This window comes from Leptosomus discolor, chromosome 19 (assembly GCF_034619465.1).
Source record: "Leptosomus discolor isolate bLepDis1 chromosome 19, bLepDis1.hap2, whole genome shotgun sequence".
In the NCBI taxonomy this organism is placed as follows: domain Eukaryota; kingdom Metazoa; phylum Chordata; class Aves; order Leptosomiformes; family Leptosomidae; genus Leptosomus; species Leptosomus discolor.
The window spans coordinates 9,422,727-9,445,155 of record NC_141409.1 but is presented as its reverse complement, the minus strand read 5'-3'; the positions used below and the strand labels follow the sequence as shown (position 1 = coordinate 9,445,155).

General features: G+C 50.9%; 1 protein-coding gene across 1 annotated transcript in view; it reads right to left on the bottom strand.

Moving 5' to 3' along the window:
- Positions 1-5,946: 5,946 nt before the first annotated feature.
- CFAP77 (cilia and flagella associated protein 77) overlaps positions 5,947-22,429 on the bottom strand; it is a 61,027-nt gene continuing 44,544 nt past the window's right edge. Inside the window, exons 4-6 of the mRNA XM_086475864.1 lie at positions 17,169-17,271; positions 15,480-15,575; positions 5,947-6,015 (exon numbers count right to left, since the gene is read on the bottom strand). Of these exons, the coding sequence (XP_086331990.1) occupies positions 5,947-6,015; positions 15,480-15,575; positions 17,169-17,271 (268 nt within the window). The remainder of the gene's footprint in view (positions 6,016-15,479; positions 15,576-17,168; positions 17,272-22,429) is intronic.

The following is a 22,429-nucleotide window of genomic DNA, read 5'->3' as shown; positions in this document are numbered from 1 at the left end:
GGGTCCCGGCCCCTTCTCCGGCCACCCCACCCTTTGCCCGCAGCCGCGGCGGCGAGGGGCTGGGGGGCAGCCCGGGGGCTCCCAGCCGGAGGTGGGGAGGGAGCGATCGATAGTGAGAGGCTTCGCAGCGCCTTAACCGCTTAATGATCCAGAAATCAATGGGGAAGGGCGAGGGGAGGGCGGAGGGGGTGGCCAGCCGTCGGGGCCGCCGCGGCGCCCCCCCCCCCCCCCTTCCCCGCCAGAACCTCGGACAGAGCCGGAGGGGGGGTGGGGGGAGCGTGGGGGGGCGGCAGGGCTGGGGGGGCGGGGGGGGGGGGGGGGGGGGGGGGGGGCGTGGGAGGGGGAAAGAACCAGAGTGACTCCGGAGTCGGCGGCGCCTTCAGCACCTGGGACAGCGCCCGGGCGCCGGAGTCACTCCGGTGCCTTCAGCACCTCGGACAGCGGCGGGAGCGCCGCGCCCCCCGCGGGGAGGGGGAGAGGGGGGAAAAATGGGGAGAAAAACTGAACTTGTGCCACTCCGGCTCGGGAACCCCAGTATCTCCCCCGCCCTCTCCCTTTACCCCCCCCACCCCCGGTGTGTGTGTGAACGCGCCCATTGGCCGCGAGGCGTTTTGGGGGATGTCACTCCCCGGCGGCGACACCTTGCAGCTTGATTAACGGGAATTAATTGCCGCCCGCATCCCCGCGCTTTCCGGGCGGTTTCCACCCTCTTTTGCTGTCATTATCCCGCTGATGGGGCTCGTAATGGGGTGATTAGCCGCAGGGCGGGGGAATGTCGAGGAGTTGCTGCTTTCTGCTCGCCTCCCCCCCGCAATTAACCGATCTGCTGGTCCCTCCCAAGAACGGAAAGTTTTACTTGGCGTTAAAATAAAATAAATAAGTTTGGGGTTTTGTGGTTTTTTTTTTTTTTTTTTTTTTTTTTAAAAAAAAAAAAAAAGAAAACAGAGAGAGGAAAAGAAAAAGAAAGCACCAAAACCCTTCCCAAAGCCCCAGCGCAGAGGCGGCTGCTCTGAGCCCTAGGAAAGCCTTGGAGCTCCGAATTTCGTTGAATCCCCTCGAAATCGGTTGTGAACGAGCAGAGAGGTCCTTTAGCTCAAGCAGACGCAGGGCCAGCGGGCATCGCCTCCCCCGCGCAGCGCTGCCGGAGCGGCGGGGACCGGGCATCGCCTCCCGCCCGGCGCGGCGGAGCCGAGGCCGCTCTTCCCCCTCTCCCAGCGCCCAGCGGCAGTACGTACTGGTGCAACTGGGAAGGGATTGAGCTCAGGGCGGATTTTTCCTGCCGTCAACCCCGTTTTAAATAAAACCCCGATGGCCCCAGCCCGGGCTGCCCGCCCTGCCCGGTTTCTCCTGGAGACACCCAAGTTTCCCCCCTCCCGCCCCGTCGGGGGGTTTTGCTGCTTTTGATTTCCCAGGCTGGAGAGGGACCGGCTCACGCAGAATTCCCACCTTCCTCCCGGTCCGACTTGCTCCCGCCTCCTGGAGGGTTTATTTAGGGGCTTTTCCTTGGGGCAGAGGCTTGGCCGCGGAGATGAGGAAAATGTCCACACCCGGGTGCGTGAAGCTGCGCCACTTTAAAGCGATGTCGCTGGTTATTTCTCAAATACTCGATTTTCTCTCTTCCCCACCTTCCTGGCCAGGCAGCTGCATCTTGTCCCTATTCCAAAGCCGCCCTTGACCGGCAGCTTGGAGGCGACCAACGAGGGGAGAGCCCCCCCGGGCAGCCCGGCTGCCAGCTGTCGGGCAGCGGCGCAGGCAGGGCCCCCAGCACCTCCTGCCCCCGGCCCGGCAGGCTCGGGGCCGGCTGCGATCGGGGCAGCGGAACAAAAGAACCTTCCAGGAGGACAAGCCCAGGGACAAAATCAGCATCAGCCCGGGGCCCAGTCTGCCCCACACCCTGGGGTGGCAACACGCTGGGGGCTGCTTGTCCTCCTCGTCCCTGCGTGAAGGATCCCTGCTGCTGCTCTGCCCTGGCTCCCTCCCAGCACAGAGGTGCTGCCCCAGTACAATGGACTCGGGGTCAGGCTGAAGGGTTCTGGTCTGCCGGGGGTTGGTTTTGCAGCACCCGCCTGCTCAGCTGGGGCTGGGCCAAGCATCGCTTTGGGCTGGATCAGAGCAACAGATGTGCAAGAACTGGTCCCAGTGAGAAATAGGGCAGAGGCCCCCATGGGGTTTCCCAGCTCTTTGCAGTGTGACTGTGTTGGCTCCTGGGCTCTGGCAGCCTCCCTATCCAACCAGTAGACCCCAACTGGGATGGAGATTGGCACTGGGATCAGGAGCAGCACTGAGGTCATGCTTGGGACCAGGAATGGGACCAGAAGAGGGAGCAGGGCTGGGAATGGGTTAGGAAGCAGGATTTTGACCAGCCATGCTGCTGGGTCTGCTGCTGTATTTCCTTCTCTTGAATAAAGCGCCTGCCTTCAAACAACTGCAAGGAAGTTTCCCAAACAGACCCACTCTCTGATGCTGCGCAAGATTTTGGGGGGTATGTGTGTGGGATCCAATCCTCCTCCCTGAGCAGACACTATATTGTGCCATCCCCAGCCAAGGCCCTGGGGACAGGGACTGTCACTCCTTGGCCATACTTGGAGTTCCAGCAGCCACAGATGCACTTGCTACTCATGTTCTAATGTCAGCGTGGCTGACTTTAATTAATTTGAATTATTAATTGTTATTATTATTAAGTTGTTTCGAACTAGGCTCCCCAAGACAGAAACGTGCCCCATTCTGCCCATATGTGGTGTCCCCTCTACATCACTGGACAAGTGGGGGCCAAATGATTGGTCTGTGGCTCCCAGCACAAGCAGGAAATCCCGTGTACAGACCGCCGTACGCTGCCTTCCCTGGGTGTGTCTGCCCTTGAATCCCATTTTCTAGACCGTTGCTCTTCACAAACACACAGGCGTGCACCAGTCAAGAGATCTCTTGATGCCAGCTGTGTTTCCAGTCACCTCCTCACAAACCCCAGTTGCATCCCAGGGTTGGCTCTAGGACATTTGACAGCTTTGGGAGCTGCCATGCATCCCGCCTCACCAGGTGCTGCCATAGATAGGGTCAGGCTCCCCTGGCACCAGTCACCAGTGCGAGTTTGGCCATGGGGCCCTGGGGCAAGGCTGACCCCAGGCGTTCCCAGAGGTTTGGAGTGTGGGGAGAGCCCTGAGGAGGCTGGGGGATACCTCCCCAGTTGGGCTAGGCGTTGGAGGGCACAGGCTGCTGAACTGTGGCGGTGACTGTAGCAAGAGCTAGTCAGAAATACCTGCTGGTGTGCACTGACCGGTATCCTGAGAGGGTCTGGCGCAGGGAGGAACACCCCCAGAGGCTCTGCTGTACCGAATTTCTCGCTGAACACAAGCTGGGTGCTCGCAAAGGCCGTGCCCAGGCAGGTGCAGCGAGGGATGCTCAGCAGCGACAAGCTTCGGTGGGATGCTCCGGTAACGAAACGAACGTACCTTCATGAGAGAGTGAAGGGCAGGGCGGCTCGGGGTGGGGGGGAACGCCAGAATGGAGCGGGGGGACACGGTCAGCCGGGGGGTCGCGGTGACGAGGAGGAGCAGGACCCGGCGGTGGGGAGCCTGCAGCAGCGTTCCAACCGCCGTTACCAGTGGGTGTCACTGCAGGACAAGGAGCGTCCGGCGCCGGAGGGCGGCCGGGGCTGCGCGGGGGGTCGGGACCCCGGCAGCGGGCTCCTCCGGCACAGCCCGGGCGGGGCAGGGGGGAGCGGAGGGGGACACCCGGCTTGCCGCTCGGCTGTGCCCCCCAAGTGAGCTTGGGGCGGTGGGGAGCGGGGGCCCGCGGTAGGGACGAGTCCGAGGTGGCACCTTGGGTGGGGGGCAAGTGCCCACCCTTTGGCGGGGCCAGGCAGGGTGGCCTGGGGGTGCTGGGGGGGTGCTGGTGCAACGGGGAGGGGGGTACCCGCCGGATAGCCCATCATAGCTGTGGGGCCATTTGGGGTACAATCCTGCCCAGGATTTCAGGGTGCAGGGGTGTCGGCTGCGAGCCCCAGTGTCTCCTCCTGAAGGCACGTCATTTGACTCGGCTGTTGCTTTTTTGGGTTTGTGGTCTTTTTGCTGGATTTGAAACAGCAGATCTGCCTGGTGGGCTTGGGTGACACGGCGCTTGTTTGCCAGCCCTCTTCCAGCCACGCAGGACCCGCTGGAGATGCTTCCTTCCCTCTGCAGGCCCCAAGGACCTGAGCAGTTGATGCAGGTGGACACAGATGCTGCGGCTGGACCAAGAGCTTGGAACCTCGTGTGTGGGTTTCTCACACACTTGTAAGAGTCACTTTTAGCAAGACAAACAAGTTATTTGAGGCCCGGCTTTCTCCCTCCCTGGGGAGGTGGGAAAGGTCTCCAGTTATAATCCACCCCTGCCAGCATGGCAAACTCTACTGTTATTCTCCCAGTTATTTTAGATGGGTTTTATTTGGACGCCTGTACTAAAAAGAGGGCACCACGTACCAGGGTTTCCCCAATGTGGAGCAGGTGATTTTTTTCCTCCCTTGGCTCAGGTGTGAGCAGGGTGGAGTTTGCTACAGCTGCTTCCTTATATAAAGGGCAGGTTGAGGCCAAGCTGCTCCTATGGAAATGCCAGAGAAGTGGGTGTAGAGCCTTCCTTGACCCTGAGAGAGGTAAGAAAATCTTCTCGTGTAGTTTACCATGTTCTTGTGCCTTGAACAATGCAGTTTAATGTTATGAAAGGCTCTGCTCTTTGAGGTATGCGTTTAAAGCTTGTCTGGAAATCTGGTGGTGGACAAGCCCTGGGCTTCTTTGTGCTAGTGGGTCTATGTAGGAGGGCTGGGCTAGCCCCAGTGCTGAGGGGTGTGGGGCAAAGCCATGCTGGGCTCATCCACCCCCTCTGCAGTGTTCATTACAGGCCCCTTCCTGAGCTGGGGATGCAGTTGGGGTTGTCCAGGACAGCAGATCTTACCTCTCAGAGCACAACCCTGGGGTGCCCAGGCCATTCTTGGGGGAACACCCCTGAGCTTTCCGAGTGCCAACAGGATGGTGAATATGAAAACCGAAAGCTAACATTGGCCTTAAATATTGTCTGTTACAATCTGAGATGTAACAGCAGATGTGAGAAGCAGATCACATAGGAGTATTTAACTACTCCTCTAGCAATTTTGGAGATGCACAGTTAAAGTAATCACAGTTATCACCAAGTGGTATTTTCTTAAGGCGAAATGCCCTATTGGGAGGAGATGGATTTTAAATGTGTTGGTACCTGAGCCTCTGCTGTCACCTGAGGTGGCCAAGCTGGGGTTTGGGTGCTGTCGTGTTGAGTTGGTGTTGGTGGAGTTTGAGTTTGTTCCGCCTGGACAGGCTCGGCCCTGAAGGACACCAGGCAGCAGCAGCCTTTCAGGGGTAAGCGTGGAACTGGCTGGAGCCACCTTCCAGTGAAGGCGTTGCTCTGTGGTGAGGCCTCCATCTGGCAGAGCGCTTGAAGCAGCTGTTTGGATGCCTTCACATCGGCAAGGGCTTTGCTGAATCAGGCAGTGACGGGAAGTTTATTTGGCAAAGAAATGAGAAGGGCTGATGGTTTATGAGATATTATAGACCTGATATTGACTGAGATGTGGTTGCATGTAATATATTTGTTCAGAGCAGACAGTGAAGGAGACTGTTCTGCTTCCTCACTGGGGCTGTACTGGTGTGACCGCTGCCTTGTTCCTGGTGTGAGTGTTGGTACCTCGAGCGCTTTGAGAACCCTGGTGATCAGACTAAGGTGGTGTGCATCTGACATGAAGCAATGAACAGGCCGAGACAGAATCATTCTTGTCATATTTATGATTTATTTGGCTATACCTGTGTTAGCATAACTTTCTAAAACCAGAGAGAAAACCGATAGGGTTTCTATCGCAGGGTCTAAGGGCTGGGGTGCCCAGCACAGTGCTGCGGTCCTGGCTGTGCGGGTGCCCTGGGGAAGGGGGTTGAGTCTCGCAGGCACTTCTCAACGGGAGGCACTGAACGCCTTTTTGCGAGCGTCACGGTCTGGAAAAGTACTGAGATGAGGCCCAACCTATGAGGAGAGGAGCAGATAGATGATTGGTTACAGCGAGCAGCCAGCCAAGGAAAATGGGTTGTAGCACAAACAGGGACGAGACTACGGTTAGCACAGGGGTTTTTGCCTGTTTGGGAGATGCTGCTTTAGCTGAAGTTAAGCACTTAACCTGTTCAAAATGAGGATTGGTTTTCTGATTGACTTCAGGAGATTCTTATTCTGCTCTAGCAACAAGATCCTGTAGCCTTACTATGGTGTCTTTGTTGTCTGATGTTTTGAAATGCTGGCATGCCTCAAGGTGGACCCCCAAATAAATACGACTTGTTTTCTATAACACTGGGCCTGTGTGCTTTGCTGAGCAGGTCAGGATGGGCCCAGAGCTGCCAGGGGTCAGGGACCCTTGCATGACCTGGCCAACTCACACACAATCACCTTCGAGGTGGGGAGGGGGTGAACAAAAGCCTGTGACAAATAAACAAAGGAGAAGTCACCTGGGGGAGAAAGGTCCCAGGGCCCTTTGGGGTGAGTGGTGGGGTTTACACACAGCTGCCTGCAGCAAACCTACACAGTAGCTGCAGAGTTACCGAGGTGTGTGAGTCTCTCCATGTATGGAGTGGGTTTACCATGGGGGACCACAGGCTTTACCTGCCCCAAGACAATTCCTTGTGCCACACGTCTGCCTTGTGCGGATGTGCCGAGCTGCCTCCCGCTTCCCCCACCCTGCTCAGGCTGGCTGGATGTCAGGTTTTGCATACGTGAAAATACACAGCAGTCTTTGCCCTGAAAATCTTGCTAGTGATCTCATTAATCAAGACAAACAAAGCGTATTTAGCTATTCCCCCTCTCCGGAGGAAGGCGTTCAGGTACTTAAATATGCATTTGAGTGCCTAACTTCAGACAGTTGTTTCTGGATGTTTTCGCTTTCTCACAGTAGCAGCAGTGACACAGCCCCTCTCTGGGAGGGAAAGATAGGGGAGGCAGAACCAAGGGCTGCTAAAGTAGGTGGGTAACCCCTGGGGCTGGCAGGGACGATTCCCAGCTGGGCCAACTCCAGTCTCCCATTAAAGATGCAGGAGTTTTTCCCTTAGAGCTGGAGTTGTTAAAAAAATCCTGTGCCTGCAGGTAAGGACAGCTGAGCTGCTTCTCTTGAACACGTCTCTCCCTTCCCCATCGTGCTCCCTGCCCACCAGTGCTGGGAACTGGGCAGAGGGAAATTTCTGCCTGGGATTAGCTTGAAACCGCGGAGGAGGAAACAGCAGTTCATTCATTCACTCCAGGCACAAAGCTCCCAGGTGAGAAATGTCTTGCTGAGCCACAACTGGCAGTAATTAAAATTAGCAGAGCCTTGACAAAGTTGAGGGATGCCAGCTTCTGCCCTCAGCATGAGTAAGTGGGAAGCACCAGGTGTAGGACAGGGGGCAAGTGCTACTTTAAAAAATGAGAAACCCTCTTGTAATGAGGGCCAGTAATTAGAGTCAAGATAAGGGTGTCCTTGGGTCAAAGGTCTTATTATGACAGAGGTTGGTGTTGAGAAGCCAACACCAGTGATGAATCCTCATCTCTGATTCTTCTAATCCGTATTTTAAATGATGAACCCATAGGTACCTCCTCTAGAGACAGCTGATGATCTTTACCTTTACTCTGATGTGGTTATGGGCTGTTATGCCAGGGTTTTGTCTGAATTGTGGGGCTGGTTTTAGCAAGACAGGAATACAGTTTGTAAGCACAAGCTTGGTGGTTTTCCTTGCAGGATGATGGAGCTGCAATAGTTTTCAGCTGCTGATCAGAAGCAATGTTTTTTGTTCATTGCGGTTGTTATGGACAAACTAAAACCTGCAGGACACTTGCAGCTGGGATGTTGTAATGTCAGTGCTTGCTTCAAAGGATTAGAGGCACAATAAAAAACCCCAACCCCTTATCACTCCTAAAACTTCAATATGTATTTGGGGGTTATTTTCATTTGGTTCTCTCAGTTATGATAATGTCTTAAATTGGAAGACTGAAAATGATCACTTGTCAAGCATTGGTAGAGCCACACATATGTTGCAAGCAGAAGCAGGTATGTTAATGGAGGACTAAAAAATTGCATGTGAGACACAGAAAGGCGAAGCTGGTCTGGGGAAGGCAGAGCTCCCCTGAGGGCCACAGAGCACATACCCCAGAGACCGACCAGGGAGCTGTTGGTGCCGGGCTTGTCGACACGGAGATGGGTGCAGGGGTGTGTGTGCTGTAGCTGCCGGGCCCTGCGAGCACCCTTGGGTGGCCATAAGCTTAGCTTCTGGGGGCAAGCTTTAATTACTACAGCCGGATGAAACGGTTTGTGATGACTTGTAGGAGGTGTTGACAAAGAACCCATGAAAAGGGCTGAAGCAAGTACTAAGCAGCACCAGGCTCTCCCCCTGCCCTGGAAGGATCCGTGCTCGGCTGCAGGGAGATGCGGCTGTACCCGTTCCTCTCGCAGCGCCTGCCTGGCTCTGCCCGCCTGCTCTGAGGCAGCTTCCCAGCCTTGTACGATTTTTCACTTTAACAACAAAGCCGCCCCTAGACTCAGCCTAGTTTTTCCATCATCCATTTGATTGAATCCTTTTAGTGAGTGACAAAACACTTTCTTGAGCTCTCTTTACAGGAAACCAATCTCTATTCCTTTTTCAAAACCTCCCTCATTTACAGGAGTCTAACAAATCCTGGGCCTTTTAAGTCCTCTCCTGTTTTGATTTTTTTTTTCCCCCAAAACAACAGTGCCATGTTTGTAGATCTTTTTTTTTTTTTGGGGGGGGGGGGGGGGGGGAGAGAATAAACCACACAATACAGAGAGGAGCAGGGTGTACACACTGACGCACGCCGCGCATCCCCATACAGACAAAAACCACGCGCGTGCACATCGAGATGCAAATGATTTCCGTGAAGCTATCACTTGTAAAGCTTGACAGAAAATAATGAGAAACACTAAATCTTTTATAAGGTCAACACTCAAGCAGCTGTCAAACAAGAAAAGAATTTAGCGAAAGATCCGCAAAAACTTCCATCGCCTCATTAAATCCAACAGGGCCGGGGCCCGGCGTGGTGAGGAGGCACCGGGGCGCCTCCGTTTTGTGTCAGTAATTTGCGGCGGAGGAAGAGGGAAGACGAAACAGCCAGCGCCGAAGGGGCCTTGGGGGAGGCTGGGGAATCGTTAGTGCGCCAGGAGCGGCCTCGGCTCCTAATTGGAAGCATTGGGCATTATCAACGGAGGATTTGCCTCGGCTCCCTGACAGCTCTCTAGGCCTGGAATGATAGCCCACTTGTCAGTGTAAAAGACCATTAAAAACAAACCATTTTGATTTAATTGGAGGCGGTGTGCTGGGGGCCCAGGTGAGGCGCTTCATCAGCTGATGTTGGCTGCTGATGCCTTTTTCCCCCTGTATTGATGGCTTTTTTTTTTTCCTCCCCTCCCTTTCAAAAACTGTCTAGGAAAGAGAAAGAGGTGCTGAAAGATCCTTCACAGCTGCACTGAGAGCAGCTTTCAATAGGGTTGTCAACAAATGCCATGACAAGTTAGAGGCAGGTACTTTTAAAACAGACGTTATTCTGTCCAAGATGAGCTGCACTCGGAGGTGTGTGTTGGATTATTAGGGTTACAAATACTGTGGCTTTTCCTGGCAGCAGCGTGCTTAACTGATTTAATGAATGGGCTTAATTTTTCTCTCCCCACCTTTCTAATTCTAAGAACATAGGGAAATGCAGGACAAGGGAGTCTGGACTAAATGAGCCTTACTTGCTTCAAACCCAGGAAGGTTTTGAAAAGTGCTCAGCAATTTTTGGCTGCTGTATTTAATGCCCCATGGAGATTTGGGATTTTTTTTTTCTTCCTGAAAATAAGGGCCACAAATGTTTGCTGGAGTTCACTGGTCACTTGGTCTGGGCAATAGTGTGAGCAAAGGAGAATTAACCCGCTGGGGCTGTAACCTAGCGTGTGCCCCCTTGGCAGACGTCCTGGGGTTAGACCAGAGCTGGCAGCTTTCACACCAACATCACGTGTTTGAGAGTTGAATCCTGACCCTTTTTGTGCCGGGCAAGAGTTTTTTACAAACTAAGCTGTCTTTAGGTAAATGGCATCTCTGCAGAAGGCAGAATAGGTCTGTGAATGACACCACGAGTCCATTTAAAAAGCACTTCTGTGGACTTGTGTGTGAAACAGCAGGTTTCACTGAAAGCAATGGTAGGTGCTCACCTGTAATCCAACAAAGTGTGTGTGGTTTTACTCTACTGTGAGCCGTGAGGCTGCAGGCACCCCAAAGCTGTTCCTTGACGGGTGAATTTCTCCGTAACAGCAATGGGCATTGGCTGCCAGCTGCTGCTTGTGCTGCCCTTGGACACTGGGGCTTGGATGTAGGTGGAGCCTGCCCTGGAGATGATTCAGGCTGTGAGGCTGCACAGGGAGGGGTGGTGTTTCCTTGTGTCAGTCAGGAGATGTTGTAGAGCAAGGAAAATGGCAGAGGAATGATGGGTTACCATGTCTGAGGGAGACAGGAGCATGGCAGAGGGCAGCATGAGGGTGCGATGGAGAAGTTGAGTGTTCAGGGCACCTGCAAATGGATATTGGGAAAGGCTGGACTGTGGAAATGCTTTGCTGTGACTTGAGCAATTGCACTGCTGGAACCTTCAGCTACTAGGCAAAACAAGAAAACCTGCGGAATCTGCTAGAAAATGTCGTGATGGTGACTGAGGCCCAGAGCCTGCAGATAGTCACAGAACAGCTGTGGTGTGGGAGGTGACATCTCTGCTCTGGTCCCAGTGGAGATGAGCAGGGATCATGCTCAGGGTATCTGGGTCTCTGCTGCCCGTTTGGAAGCCTGGGGGCTGTTATATTTCCTCTTTGCATCGTGACCATTGTGGGCAGGTCACCACTGAAGGCCAGCGATGCCGCTTTGGGTTGTCACTGCAAGCTGGGACCCACCAATTCGTGTCACTTGGGCCATTGAAGAGCTGTCAGGTGACAGTGATTTTTTTAAATTTTTTTTTGGTCAGCCAAGATCCCAGCTGAAGGGAGATTTGATCTGGTACCATGGTGACAGAAAGCTCTTGAACTCATTGCTTTATTCTTTAAGCACAACTTGGGCCCCAGGAGACAAGTTTTATAGAGCTCCAGCTCCATGAAGTTTTGCTGCCCTCAAACCCGGGAAGATAAATGCTGTATCTGAAAAGCCAGCCCACCGTGTGCTGTGCATATCAAACCTGGGTTATTTAAGCAGATTCTATGGCTTTTCTGACAACAGTTGTGAGATTACATGAGCTGTGCTTGTCAGTTCAGCTCTTTAGACAAAAATAGAGGTAAGGCATTAAAAAAAAATGTGGAACATTTTTGTGTGTATGCGCTAAACCTCAACTGTTAATTCTGATGAAGGATCAGGCTGTGAGCAGATATCGGATCCCTGGTGAGAATCAAATTCTGGAGCCCAGAATTTTGCTGCAAAGTTTATACAGTGGGGATTCCTCTAATTACTTTCAGTGGAAATTTACCTGACAGAGCTTTCCCAGGTAACGCAAGGCATATGCGGGAGAGCCGCTCAGCCGTTGACAGAGCCTTTGATTTTGTGCCAGGTTGCAAATTAAGTCTTTTGCCAAGGTACCCGAACACTTGCTCGTCAATTGCTTATCGCTTATTCATATCGCGCATCGAGTGCAGCTCGTTTCATCTGCTTGGGAAGGCAGAGCATGTTGACAAAAGTGTTGTCCAAAGTTGCTGCATTTTCTTTCCTCCTCCCGTTTGGTCAAGTAAACAAGACTACTCTCCCTGGAAAGCCACCCTGAACGTCTGTGCAAGCTGGAATTCTCTAATGAGCAAAGGAAAAACCCTGGTGTGTGTCAGTGACACGTGGTGCACGGAGCTATTTTGATACCTGGGTGAATTCTGTCCTACATCACTGCGGCAGGAGGTGTCTCTACCCTGAATCCTTCTGGATTGACTTGACAGAGCCCTGGAAATCTATTCTGGAGTGGCCAGTGTTGACTTACTGGTTTGGGTTGTGACCATCAAATATTCAGCTGGGGGTAGCTGGAGCCTCACCCTGGGCTGGCACAGGCAAGGCTGTGGGGATGCTGCGTTTTGGCAGCAACATCCTTTCCAGAGATTGGTTGACACCAAGGATGCCATTCTGCCTGGGCCAGCATGATGCTGAGCAAGGAGTGACATAGGGACAGGACGTATCCCGTGAACATAGTGGGGCAGGAGTGTTTAGTTCTGTCCATACAGGGTGTCTGAGGTAGAGTCCCCAGGGAATGTAGTCCCCCATCTACAAATAAATGAAGTCTTGGGGCACAGTCCCAGCTGTGTTGGCAAAACCTGAGCCCGGGAGCCCTGTCACTGCATGCAGAGCCAGGCAAAGGCTGTTTCCCTGGGGGGGTGACTGAGGAAGAGAAGGGCAGTAGAAGTATCTTGCTGAGGTAAGGAGTTATCTTCTGTTTGGTTTTGTAAAAAATAAATAAAAATACTCCAATTCAGCAACTTTCCGTAACGGACTGCCCGTCAGGATGTGACTGGCTCCCTGCGACCTGTTTGTCTCAGCGAGCTGGAGGGCCCAGGAGACCACACGCCAGGTCGGTCCTCCGGAGCGAGATGTGGAGCAGGATCACCCGGTGTGGGAGAGCCTGTAAATCACCCGGTTAGCTTAACAGTATGGGCCAATATTCTAAAGCAGTGGGGCTGAAACCTAAATCCAAATGAAAATATAGTCAATTTGTCTATACTTTGCTGACTGAATGACTATGTAATGCCATGCAGCCCTGGCAATGCAGAGGCAATTAGCGGGGAGGGCAAAGCTCCTTTGTTTTCTTCTCTTCGACTTCCTCTGCAAGCTCTAGCATGGTGCCAGGAGATAGTCCTGCAGGGACTGAACGGAAAGCCCAGTTTAAGAGCCAGTAGTGACATCCACGCCCAGTTTCTGCAGCTTTCTGTAAGGGGTCAGGATGGGAATAGAAAAATCCTCCTTGTTGATTTTTATGGGTCTAAAGGAACAAAATCTCACCTTCCTGCTGCCCCCTGCTTCGGGTGACAGCCATCTCAGTAGCTGGGTGCTCTGCATTGCTCCCCCCAGGCCCAGAGCAGGCCAGACTGAAAGGCGTCATGCTAGATGACAGGGGATGACTGAGTGACAAGAAGGATGAGTGGCTTCAGGACATGTCACACCCCTGCACCAGCCTCAGGTCACATGGAAAAATAGTCCGAAGTGGGGCTGTGGTCAGAGCAATGGAGTCTGAATATTCTTGCCCAGAGTTTGAAGTTGTTTCCAGGTCATGAGCACCTTCTGTAACGGCCAGAGCAGGACAATGTCACTGAAGGCTGTTAGGAAATAATGTGCGGATGGGAGACTGCTCACAAGCTTTCTGCAAAGTCATTTTTTGTGGTTGCTTTTCATACTGCTTTATCTGCAGCAGGATGAGGGTGTTACATGGATTAAAGACAAGGTTTTAGTAAACTGCCTGCAGTGGTCAGCGCTAACAGCTGGCCTCCCTGGGCCACTGAGTCTTAAAAGCTATAAAGCAGTTGTCTACCACCCTGGAAGAGCTTGAGAAAGGTTTCATGAGGACAGAAACGCTGCAAGGACAAGCTCCCTCACCTCCTTGGAGCACTGCTCTCTATTGTCACTCTTGTAAAGGAAGGATTGATAGTGACTCCTGGAGTCCCTGGGTTTGGTTGAAGGGTTAGGCCAGTTTGTCTTTCAAGACCATTCCACCACCACCTATCTAGAACCCAGCTTTACAGAGATAGTTAAAGCACAGTTTGGAGGCTACCAAGTGTCTTTGGGAACCATCAGCTTTCTCTGGGCTGTTACTGCTTTTCACTGGGTAAACAATCACGGATGTTCAAGAGAACTTATTTTTCCATGGAGGAAAGCATGTACTGAAAAGCAATGAATTTCCTGATCGAAGTTCTAACATGAGCTGTGCCTGTTTGATCTGCAGCTGGGGAAGGGCAAACCTTCCAGGTTAATGTAATGAGAAGGAGGAGTAAAGAAAATCTGCAGAGGCTGTGCAAAATGAGCTGTCCTTCCTCCCCTGGATGATGCTCCTGGGAAGGAAGGGAAGAGGAGAGGAAGGAGAAAGGCAGAGAGAAGAAAAGACTCAGAGGTTTGAGCTGTGGCTGGGGGAGGAACACAAACACAGTCATGGATGAAACAAAAGGGAAAGCATGAAGAAAAACACAGGCTGAAAAATGAATAGTGACGGAAAGGTCTGGGGTGAGAGGAGCTCTAAAGAGGAGGCTTGCCCCAGTATCTCGTGTGACTTACACAATCTGTTTAACAGCGATCGGTCATGTTCTTTCCCTGACACTAGCCGCAGCAGCAGCTCTGTGCTGACAGGCAGCGGGGATAAATGATTACTGACATATGCTAATCGGACAGTCTTAGACAGGACATAAGAGGAATACATCAAGGTGGTGCAAAACACATTTCTTGGTCGAAACTCTCCAACTTGTACAAGTAAATTAGCTTCAGGAAGTTACAAGGCTTCTTCGCTGGTTTAAACTGCAGTTAAAAATCAACAGCATGGCAAAAACCCCACAACCCACTAGAACAAGGGCTGGGGCAGAGGGCTGAGAAGGCTCTTTGCAGCGGTATCTATCAATACCAGATATGATTTTGGCCATGTGAACTCCCTGAAGGGTTTCAGTGCTTTCAGACTTTCTGGTGTCTCCTTTCCATTCCGCTTGCCCAGCTCTTTTCCCTTCCTTCCTAAAACACCTCCTAGCTCTTCACTTGAAGTTTCCCTGTAATTTACACCACAAACAAAGCTAACAGAGTTCAAACCCCAGAGCACAGCTGGACGCGCAGATGAATTCAGGAAGATGTTTAGATCCCATTGCTAGAACAAGAAATCTTCACCTTGGCTCTTATTTGGATCAATTAAAGGAAGTGTCACGCATATCTGTAGCCTGGCTAGACCCTTTGCTCAGTCTCAGGGTGAATATTGTCAATCAGGTAGTTTAGAGAGGTATCAAGAGTGTAGGCTTTCTGGAAAGCTCTCATTCTTGGGGTGAAAATGCTTCTTGAAACGTCTGGTATGGTTTGAATCAGTTATGGTGAGAGGTGACAAAATGGCAGGCTACCAAAATGCAGGTTGGACTGTCCTGCTTGTGTAGGGTGGTTGTGGGAAGACCAGCAGAGAACAAAGGCCACCCCAGTACTAACAGGGAGATACAAAAAGATGCTTCTCATCTTGTGAAGCTCATGGAAGTGCACACAAGCTAGAAAACAAAGCATTAAGCCCTTATCTGGGCAACTGCTGCCTCTCTTCCAGGGCTCGCAGCTCAAAAAATATCCCACCCTGAAGTCCGAAAGGGGCTGGTGTTTGAACACATCCAGTGCAGGACCATTTTAGAGTCTGGGTCTCGAGTAGCTCTGAGGTAAAAGCCTCATGTTTACCTTCATTTTGTGCTAAGGGTGTTATCAGGGCATGTGGGCAAGGTTAGAAGGTGTCACCGGGTTCAACCAAGTGCTCCATACCTTCTCCAAGTGGGGCAGGTGCCAGAAGGACTCCTCCTTTGCAGGTAGTGGGTGTTTTCGCAGAAACGTGGTGCGAGTTTCACGCGCTTTGTATTTCTGTAACCAAAGGTAAACAAGAATGGGCTGAAATGGCCCCACAGCTGTATACAGCGGGTTAGTGTCACGCAATGCGGTGACACTGTGATGAACAAGACCAACAGCCACTTTGGACTGATGATCACAAGTGCCTGATCTGGGTAGTTTTTCATGTCTGTGCAGCTAATACTGATATCTAAAACATACTGATGAGAAAAACATGAGCAGCTGCCAGCTCTCAGAGCGTCTGCTTCATATGGCACCCCAGTGAGATGACCACTGCCTGCAGGAAGCCCTGTGCTCTGATATCGAGCAAGGGCTGATCGCTAGCTGGGAAAGAGCCTTCCACCACCCCCACCATGGTGGGGGGTTCGTGGCGCTCTGGTGTGTGTTGCTTTCCTGATTTATTGCAGATTGTGGTGCTTGATAGTCCCAGCACAAGCCAGTGCGTGTTTCTGGTGAATGTCCTGGCCACTCTGAAACCCTGGGGAATCTGCTCTCTGGTCTAGGATGTAGGTTTGTGTTGCTTAACTCGGTAATTGGTGGCAGCAGGCTTCGGGAACTTGATGGAGGGAACTTAGCGATTAAAAACATCAGTCATTAATAGATAAGGTAGGGATGCACTTTACAACATCCTAGGCTTGTGTATTCATAAAGTAGCTGCTAATTAAGAACACTGTGTTCTTGCACTTCAACTATAAAGTATAGTTTGTGATGGCAGTAAGCCCATTGAAATTGGTCATTACCATATTAACTCGACTCTTCTTTGAGCCATTAACTAATAAAACAGTCATTGGCTGCTTTTAAATGTTATTACAATATTGGTGTGTTTAACAGCACAGCGTTGCACTCCCACAACTGATGCGGGTGCTGGCATCTACCACACTGTGTCAGGATCAGGGCTGGTGCTGGCCCTTTGAACATTTGTTGGCTGTTCCATTGTCGTTTTGCCCACTGTCACAGGTAACCTGAGCAGAGCTGATGCTGTCCCAAAGACAGTCTGCAGGGCTTTCTGGCATGGGGATGGTATAAATACAAAAGATCATTTGAAACTTAATTCTTTGTTACAGCAGGGTGTTTTACTATTGTGGTGCTGCAAAAAGAATCAGAGCCTCCGTTTTAATTGATACCAGGAGTTTAGTGGGGCAACCTGTGACTAGAAGCATGTCGATGCAGGGAGATGCTCGATGATAGCTAGAAAGGTGTCTCTGCGGGACAGGGGTCTCCGCATTCAAAAGGCCTCAGCCAAATCACTGCTGCCCTGGAGAGCTTGCTCAGCTCCTGTGTATATCTTCAGATACAAAACTGCTTAAAAAACCCACCTTCCCTTTCATCTCTAGAACACTTATGCAAATTACAATGTGTGTGCATGAATCTGGTGTCCACTCCCACAGCATCACCCTGCAGGACATGCTTTGGCTGAAGCCAGGCCCGTCTTGGCAGGGAAGCAGCTCATCTTTGTTAGACTTCACCAGCCTTCTAGCAGTCAGGGAGGACGTTTTCCCAGCTGAGAGCCTTCCTCATGGCTGGGAGAAGTCCATCCATTGTGGGGTTGGATGGCGAGGGGTTATGCCTGGTAGCAGTGCAGCGAAAGCACTGCTGAAGTATTATCACCTTTTTCTTTTCTGCTCGCTGGGCTGCTGTCAGGGCTCTCTGCTCCTCCATCCACAGCTCCTTGTATTTGTGTTGGAGGAGGTCAAAAAAGGGAGTGCAAGGCCTGGAAAACATTGAAAAAACAACAATATAAATCTCCAGGGTTAATACCTCTCTTTACCTCCCTATACTGATACATATCTCTGCTCCTGGAAAGTGTGCCTGGTGAGAACAAGAACAAGTCCTCACACTGGGAAAGGCTTTCTCTTCCTCAAGAAAGAGCCAAACCCACATCCATTTGCAGTGAATACACCACAGCCTGCACACACTTGTGATAACCTGCAGCAGGACTGTGCCAGGGCTTTCCCCAGAACAGGTACAATTCCTCTCTTTGCACACCCTTTTATAGGGCCCGTATCACCACCTCTGTTCAGGCCCCGGTGTGCTGGAAGGACCATGGAGCATCACAGACTGCAGCTCAACTCTGGGCCCTGCAATGGCTCCAGGAGAGTGTGGTACTGGATGGTGGGTAGTGAAAGTGCTGAACGGGGCAGCATCCAGAAGCAGAGAGCTGCGGTTGTGCATTGCCACGCTGGAGCTCAGAGGAGCAGCTCTGGCTGTGTCCCCTCCAGACTGACAGAGCTGCCTGGGAAGAACCACTGTGTGCAAAGTGTGTTTTGCTAAAATAACACTGCTTTTGCTGTTGAAACATCACTACTGCGGTATTCCAAAAAGCTGCAAACTTATGCAATGATGGGTTGGGCGAGAGGAGTTAAGTGCTGTCCTAAGCAACTGCAACAGGCATAAAAATGGCCTCAGTGCAGATGGTCAGGTGTCTGCAGCAGAAAGGGGAGCTGAGATGCTCAGCCCTGGTCTAGTCCCTCACTACCCCTTGAAACAGGGTACCAGAGAGCATCCTGGCCAGGAGAAGACAGCAGCAGAGAGGAGCTGCAGATGACCGTGCTTCTAGCAAAACAGTAGAAATAAAAGGCAGTTGGGTGTTGTGCTGTGTCCCCTTCAGCTGCCTTGAGCTGGCATTAAACAGACCAGCTTGTGGCAGAGCTGCAGCCTGAAATTGTTGAGCCTTGCTCCTTGCAAGTGAGGATGCTTTAACTTCATCAGCCAGCACGGGAGGCAGAACTGGCAGTGGCAGCAGCAGGGTTCTTGCCTTGAGGACAGCATATCACTTATTGCCGTGGCCCTGCTGCTATTCTTTTCCCCCAGAAGCAAACACTCGAAGGTGATGGAGGGCCTCGACCTCAAGTTTTATTGGTCCTTGTCCTTGCACACCTTGCTGGGGAGGAACTTTTCCCATCTCAGCAGCAGCCAACAACTGTGGAGCAGTCAGCCCCAGCTCTGCTCCCACCTGTAGCCCGCAGTGCCTTCAGCTGCAGCTCCCGTAACAAAGGCAGTGCTTTGCCTGCCTGTGGACCTACTGTAAGACACTGGGGACTTGGGCTAACTGTTGGGCTGCTTCTGGGCCACCAGCTCCACCAGAAGGTTGTTTTTTTTTGCAGACAGCCCATGTGCCACAGAGAGCTGGTGCTTCGTGGCTTTTGGCAGGAGTGGGTCCAAAATTGGTAGCAGCCAGCTCTTAGCAGTCTGGAGAATCTTGGAGGGCGCCAGCAGCGTGTATGCAAATAGTAACTCTTCTGTTTCTTGTTCCTTCACCCCTGTGGTGACTTTTATTACTTAATTATTGCACACCACATGCTTCAAAACAGCCTAATCTACGGTCGTGTTTTCTAATGATACTAGATGTGCAATCCAGCAATATACATCCCAAGGGGGCATTCATATCAGAGGAGACATCCTTCTGCAGACCTCCCGTTTCATAGATCACATGCTGCAGGGCTTTTCAAGGCTTTGCTTACAAATCAGCTGTGCTGCTCCAGACCGTTATCTGGAGACACCCAGTGCCAAAGGCGACACCGACATTTACCCTTTGTTGTCCCCTCTTCTTTCCTCTCCTTCCCTCCTAGCTTGGCATTTCACACTGATCAGAGCCGGGCAAAATATTTACAATATTTACTGTGGTTAAGTGTCGTATTGTCCAGGTGTGTTTCCAGTCTCATGGAGTAAATTTTGGTATTCCTGGCACAAGCACATGGTGAGCCTTGCGCATGGGCTTGTTTCCTTGGCCTGTCCCTTTGCTCTCAAGGCAGGAGGTTTCCTGGTGTGCAGGAATAGCAGGAAGGGACACAGGAAAACATCGAGATTTTGTGTGTAGTGTTTGATTATTGATTTTTGTGGTAGCTGAATGTGTTTTCACATCTCTATGGAGGTGACTTTTACCATCTCCAGTGGACCAGCCAGTTGGTGACTGATTAGTCCACAGCTGGCTTGTAAGTAAATGCTTGAAAGGACACATTTGGGTTGATGCTCTTCAGAGATCCTTCCCCGCCGTGTGATTAATCGCACCTAAGTCCTGATCCAGCAAAGTATAGAATCATGCCTGGAATGGTACACGCATGAACTGCCTCTTTGAAATCGGTGGGAATGACTCGTGTGCTTAGTTATACACATACGCTCTGGCGGGGCTGTAGACATGAGGCTTTGTCTGGCTTTTCCTGCCTCCTTTGAGAGAAATACTGAGAAAGTAAGGAAGAGCAGGGGATGTCAGGTAACGCACTTTGACTAAGGTTACTGGAGACATTTCAGCGAGGTGGCTTTTTCTTTGTAGGTCAACCGCTGATCTCATCGGAGTGGATGGGGAATTTTGGCCCCGATATCGGTGCTGCTTGGCAGTGTGACAGTAGTTCTCCTTTGCAGCTGGCCTTTGGGAAAATGTCCTCTTGCCTTAGTGTTACTTAAGGATAGGAATGAATGGCTTGTGTGTTCTTTTTCCTTTTGTCACCCTGCCCAGATGTCACTCCTCTAAACTGGGAGGATTTTTGCTGTTACTGCCTGCAAATGCTGTGAGGAGAATGGGGGAAGCATCTGCTGAAAATGCTTATTGTGGATTAAAATCCATCTCGTTCAGAGTAACTCAGATCTCCTTGTTTTGGCACAAGCACCCTGCCACAGACAAGAAAGGGAAAGAAGTTCTGATAGGGTGTACCAAATTATTTATAATTGTGGAAAAAAATAATCAGCTGCTTCCTTTTATAGTCAAATAGTTGGAGTCACTTCTAATGTTGACATTTCCTAAATATTTTAAAATTTATCTGTGCACATTTTCAAAACTATTATCCCTGAAACAGTTCCTGTCTCTTTAATAGACTCTCTCTCTAATTTACTTTCAAGAGTCAGGGTACAGACCTATTTTCAACTGAAATGACAAGCGCCTGCTAACTTGGTTATACCATGTGGTATGCTAGTCTGCCAGAAATCTTCTGGAAAAGATGCTGCAGCCTCCTAATAGGCTATTTTACTGTGAAAACAATGTTAAAAAGTATAATAAAGTATTAACAATATTAAAATAAAACAGTGTAGGCCTTAAATGAGCTACAAACTAGTTAAATCTATTCTATTCAATATGAGCCTTCAGTGCTTTGCAGCTGATACCTCAGAGCTGGGATTTATCTAAAATGAAGGCACCAGGGACATGCAAGAGAAATGGTAATTATAATTTGCAAACATTAGGCTGACACTTTTTTGTGTTTGTGTGTATAAATTCTGACAGCTGTGATTTGTGCCATGCCAAAAAGTGCTCCACCGAGCTGGGAAGGGCTCCCTTTCTGGCAGGCCATCCTCAGAGCAGCAGCTCATTAAAACTTTGGAGAAGGAGAAGTTGCCGAAAACAGGAAGGCATCAGAACCATCTGAGGGACTTTTGGTACACGCTTGTTGAAAGGTGTTTGAGAAGGGAGCCTTGGGTCTGACAAACTGGAATTTTAGTACGCCTCTCCGTTCACAGTGGGGCAAAATAATTGGTCATCAGTGACTACTAATTTGGTTTAGTAGCCAGAGGCAGTTTTTTTCTTCCCAGAAAATCAATGACAGTGCCGAGGTCTGTTCAATCTGATTCAGCTCAAGACGGGTCCTCATTTAGCGCTTGATGCTTCTTCCACCGGAGACAGCTATTTTGTTAAAATGAAATTAAAATCTACCTATAATACTCGGCTCAGGGAGCGGCACCCGTCAATGCCATGCTGCTCTCGAGGTTTCAAGGTTGTCAGTCTCCCCTCAAACTTATTTTCAAAGGTTTGTATATCAACTGGAAAAAAAGGTACTTGGCAAAAGTGGATATAAAGGACTTTGCTCAGGAAGGGGGTTTATACCAGCTTAAAAGGTGCAATCAATTTGATTGCTAAGTTGTGCTGTAAAAGGGTAAAAACTTGTGATGATCTTTTTCTCATGATTGCCTTTTTTTTTTTTTTAATTTTCTGGGTAGCTCTCCAGCCAGCGCAGACGGCTCCTGCAGCACTCCTCCCGCTGCTGGTCAGGATGGGCTCCAGGGGGGAGCTGGGTGAGGGAGCAGAGGACACTTGCACAGGCACCGGCTCCCCAGCGGTTGTGCAGCTGTTTGGGCTGCGCCGCAAACACGGCTCTAATTTCAAAGGCAGCAGGATCTGGCCCTGCACGGGTGCTTATGCAACAGATAAATCATATAATTGATTTTTTTTTACAGTTGTGATATTAAAACTGTGTTGCAACACCACTGCCTGTCCTGAAACTTTAACCCTTTCTTGAAAGGTTGATGAGGTTTCAGGGGGGTTTAGTCCTTGCTGGTGTTCCTCCATCTAAGATGATGTGCTTTTGCTGCACAGCCAGGATCTGTCTTTGGGGTCTTCAATCCACAGGGGGCACCACCTTAGTACTCCTTTCTTATGTACTTCACGATGGGAAGGATTTGCCCTGTGGTAGTAGTGTCCGTATAGATATCTTCCCCTAGCTCGTGGCTGGGTCAGCTGAACTGGCTCCCACCAGCTCAGGTTGGTTTCTTCTTGGGAACCCATTTGATGTCCAGCATCTCTGGAGCACAGGGCTCCTCGGTGCAGCCAGTACGGACTATCTTCAGCAAATAATACACGAGCTGGGGTCTGTGATTCTGCTCAGGACCTTGGGGTACCCACGGGTGCAGGCAGCAGTAAGGCACTAATGCTCAGGTCCCTCTGCCCTGAAAGGGGGCTGATAACACAGGAAAATTCTGATTACACTTCCCTTGTACTGCTATATTGTCTCCCTTCCTCCCTCGTTACTGATGGGCTGCAGCTAGCAATCTATCTACCATTAATTTGTCTCTGTGTAGCCCAGCAGGAATCTGGGGTATGATTACAGCTCTGGCCCTTGTGTGAGAGCCGGCATGGCCCCGGCATCCCCCTGCAAACTGCCTGGCTC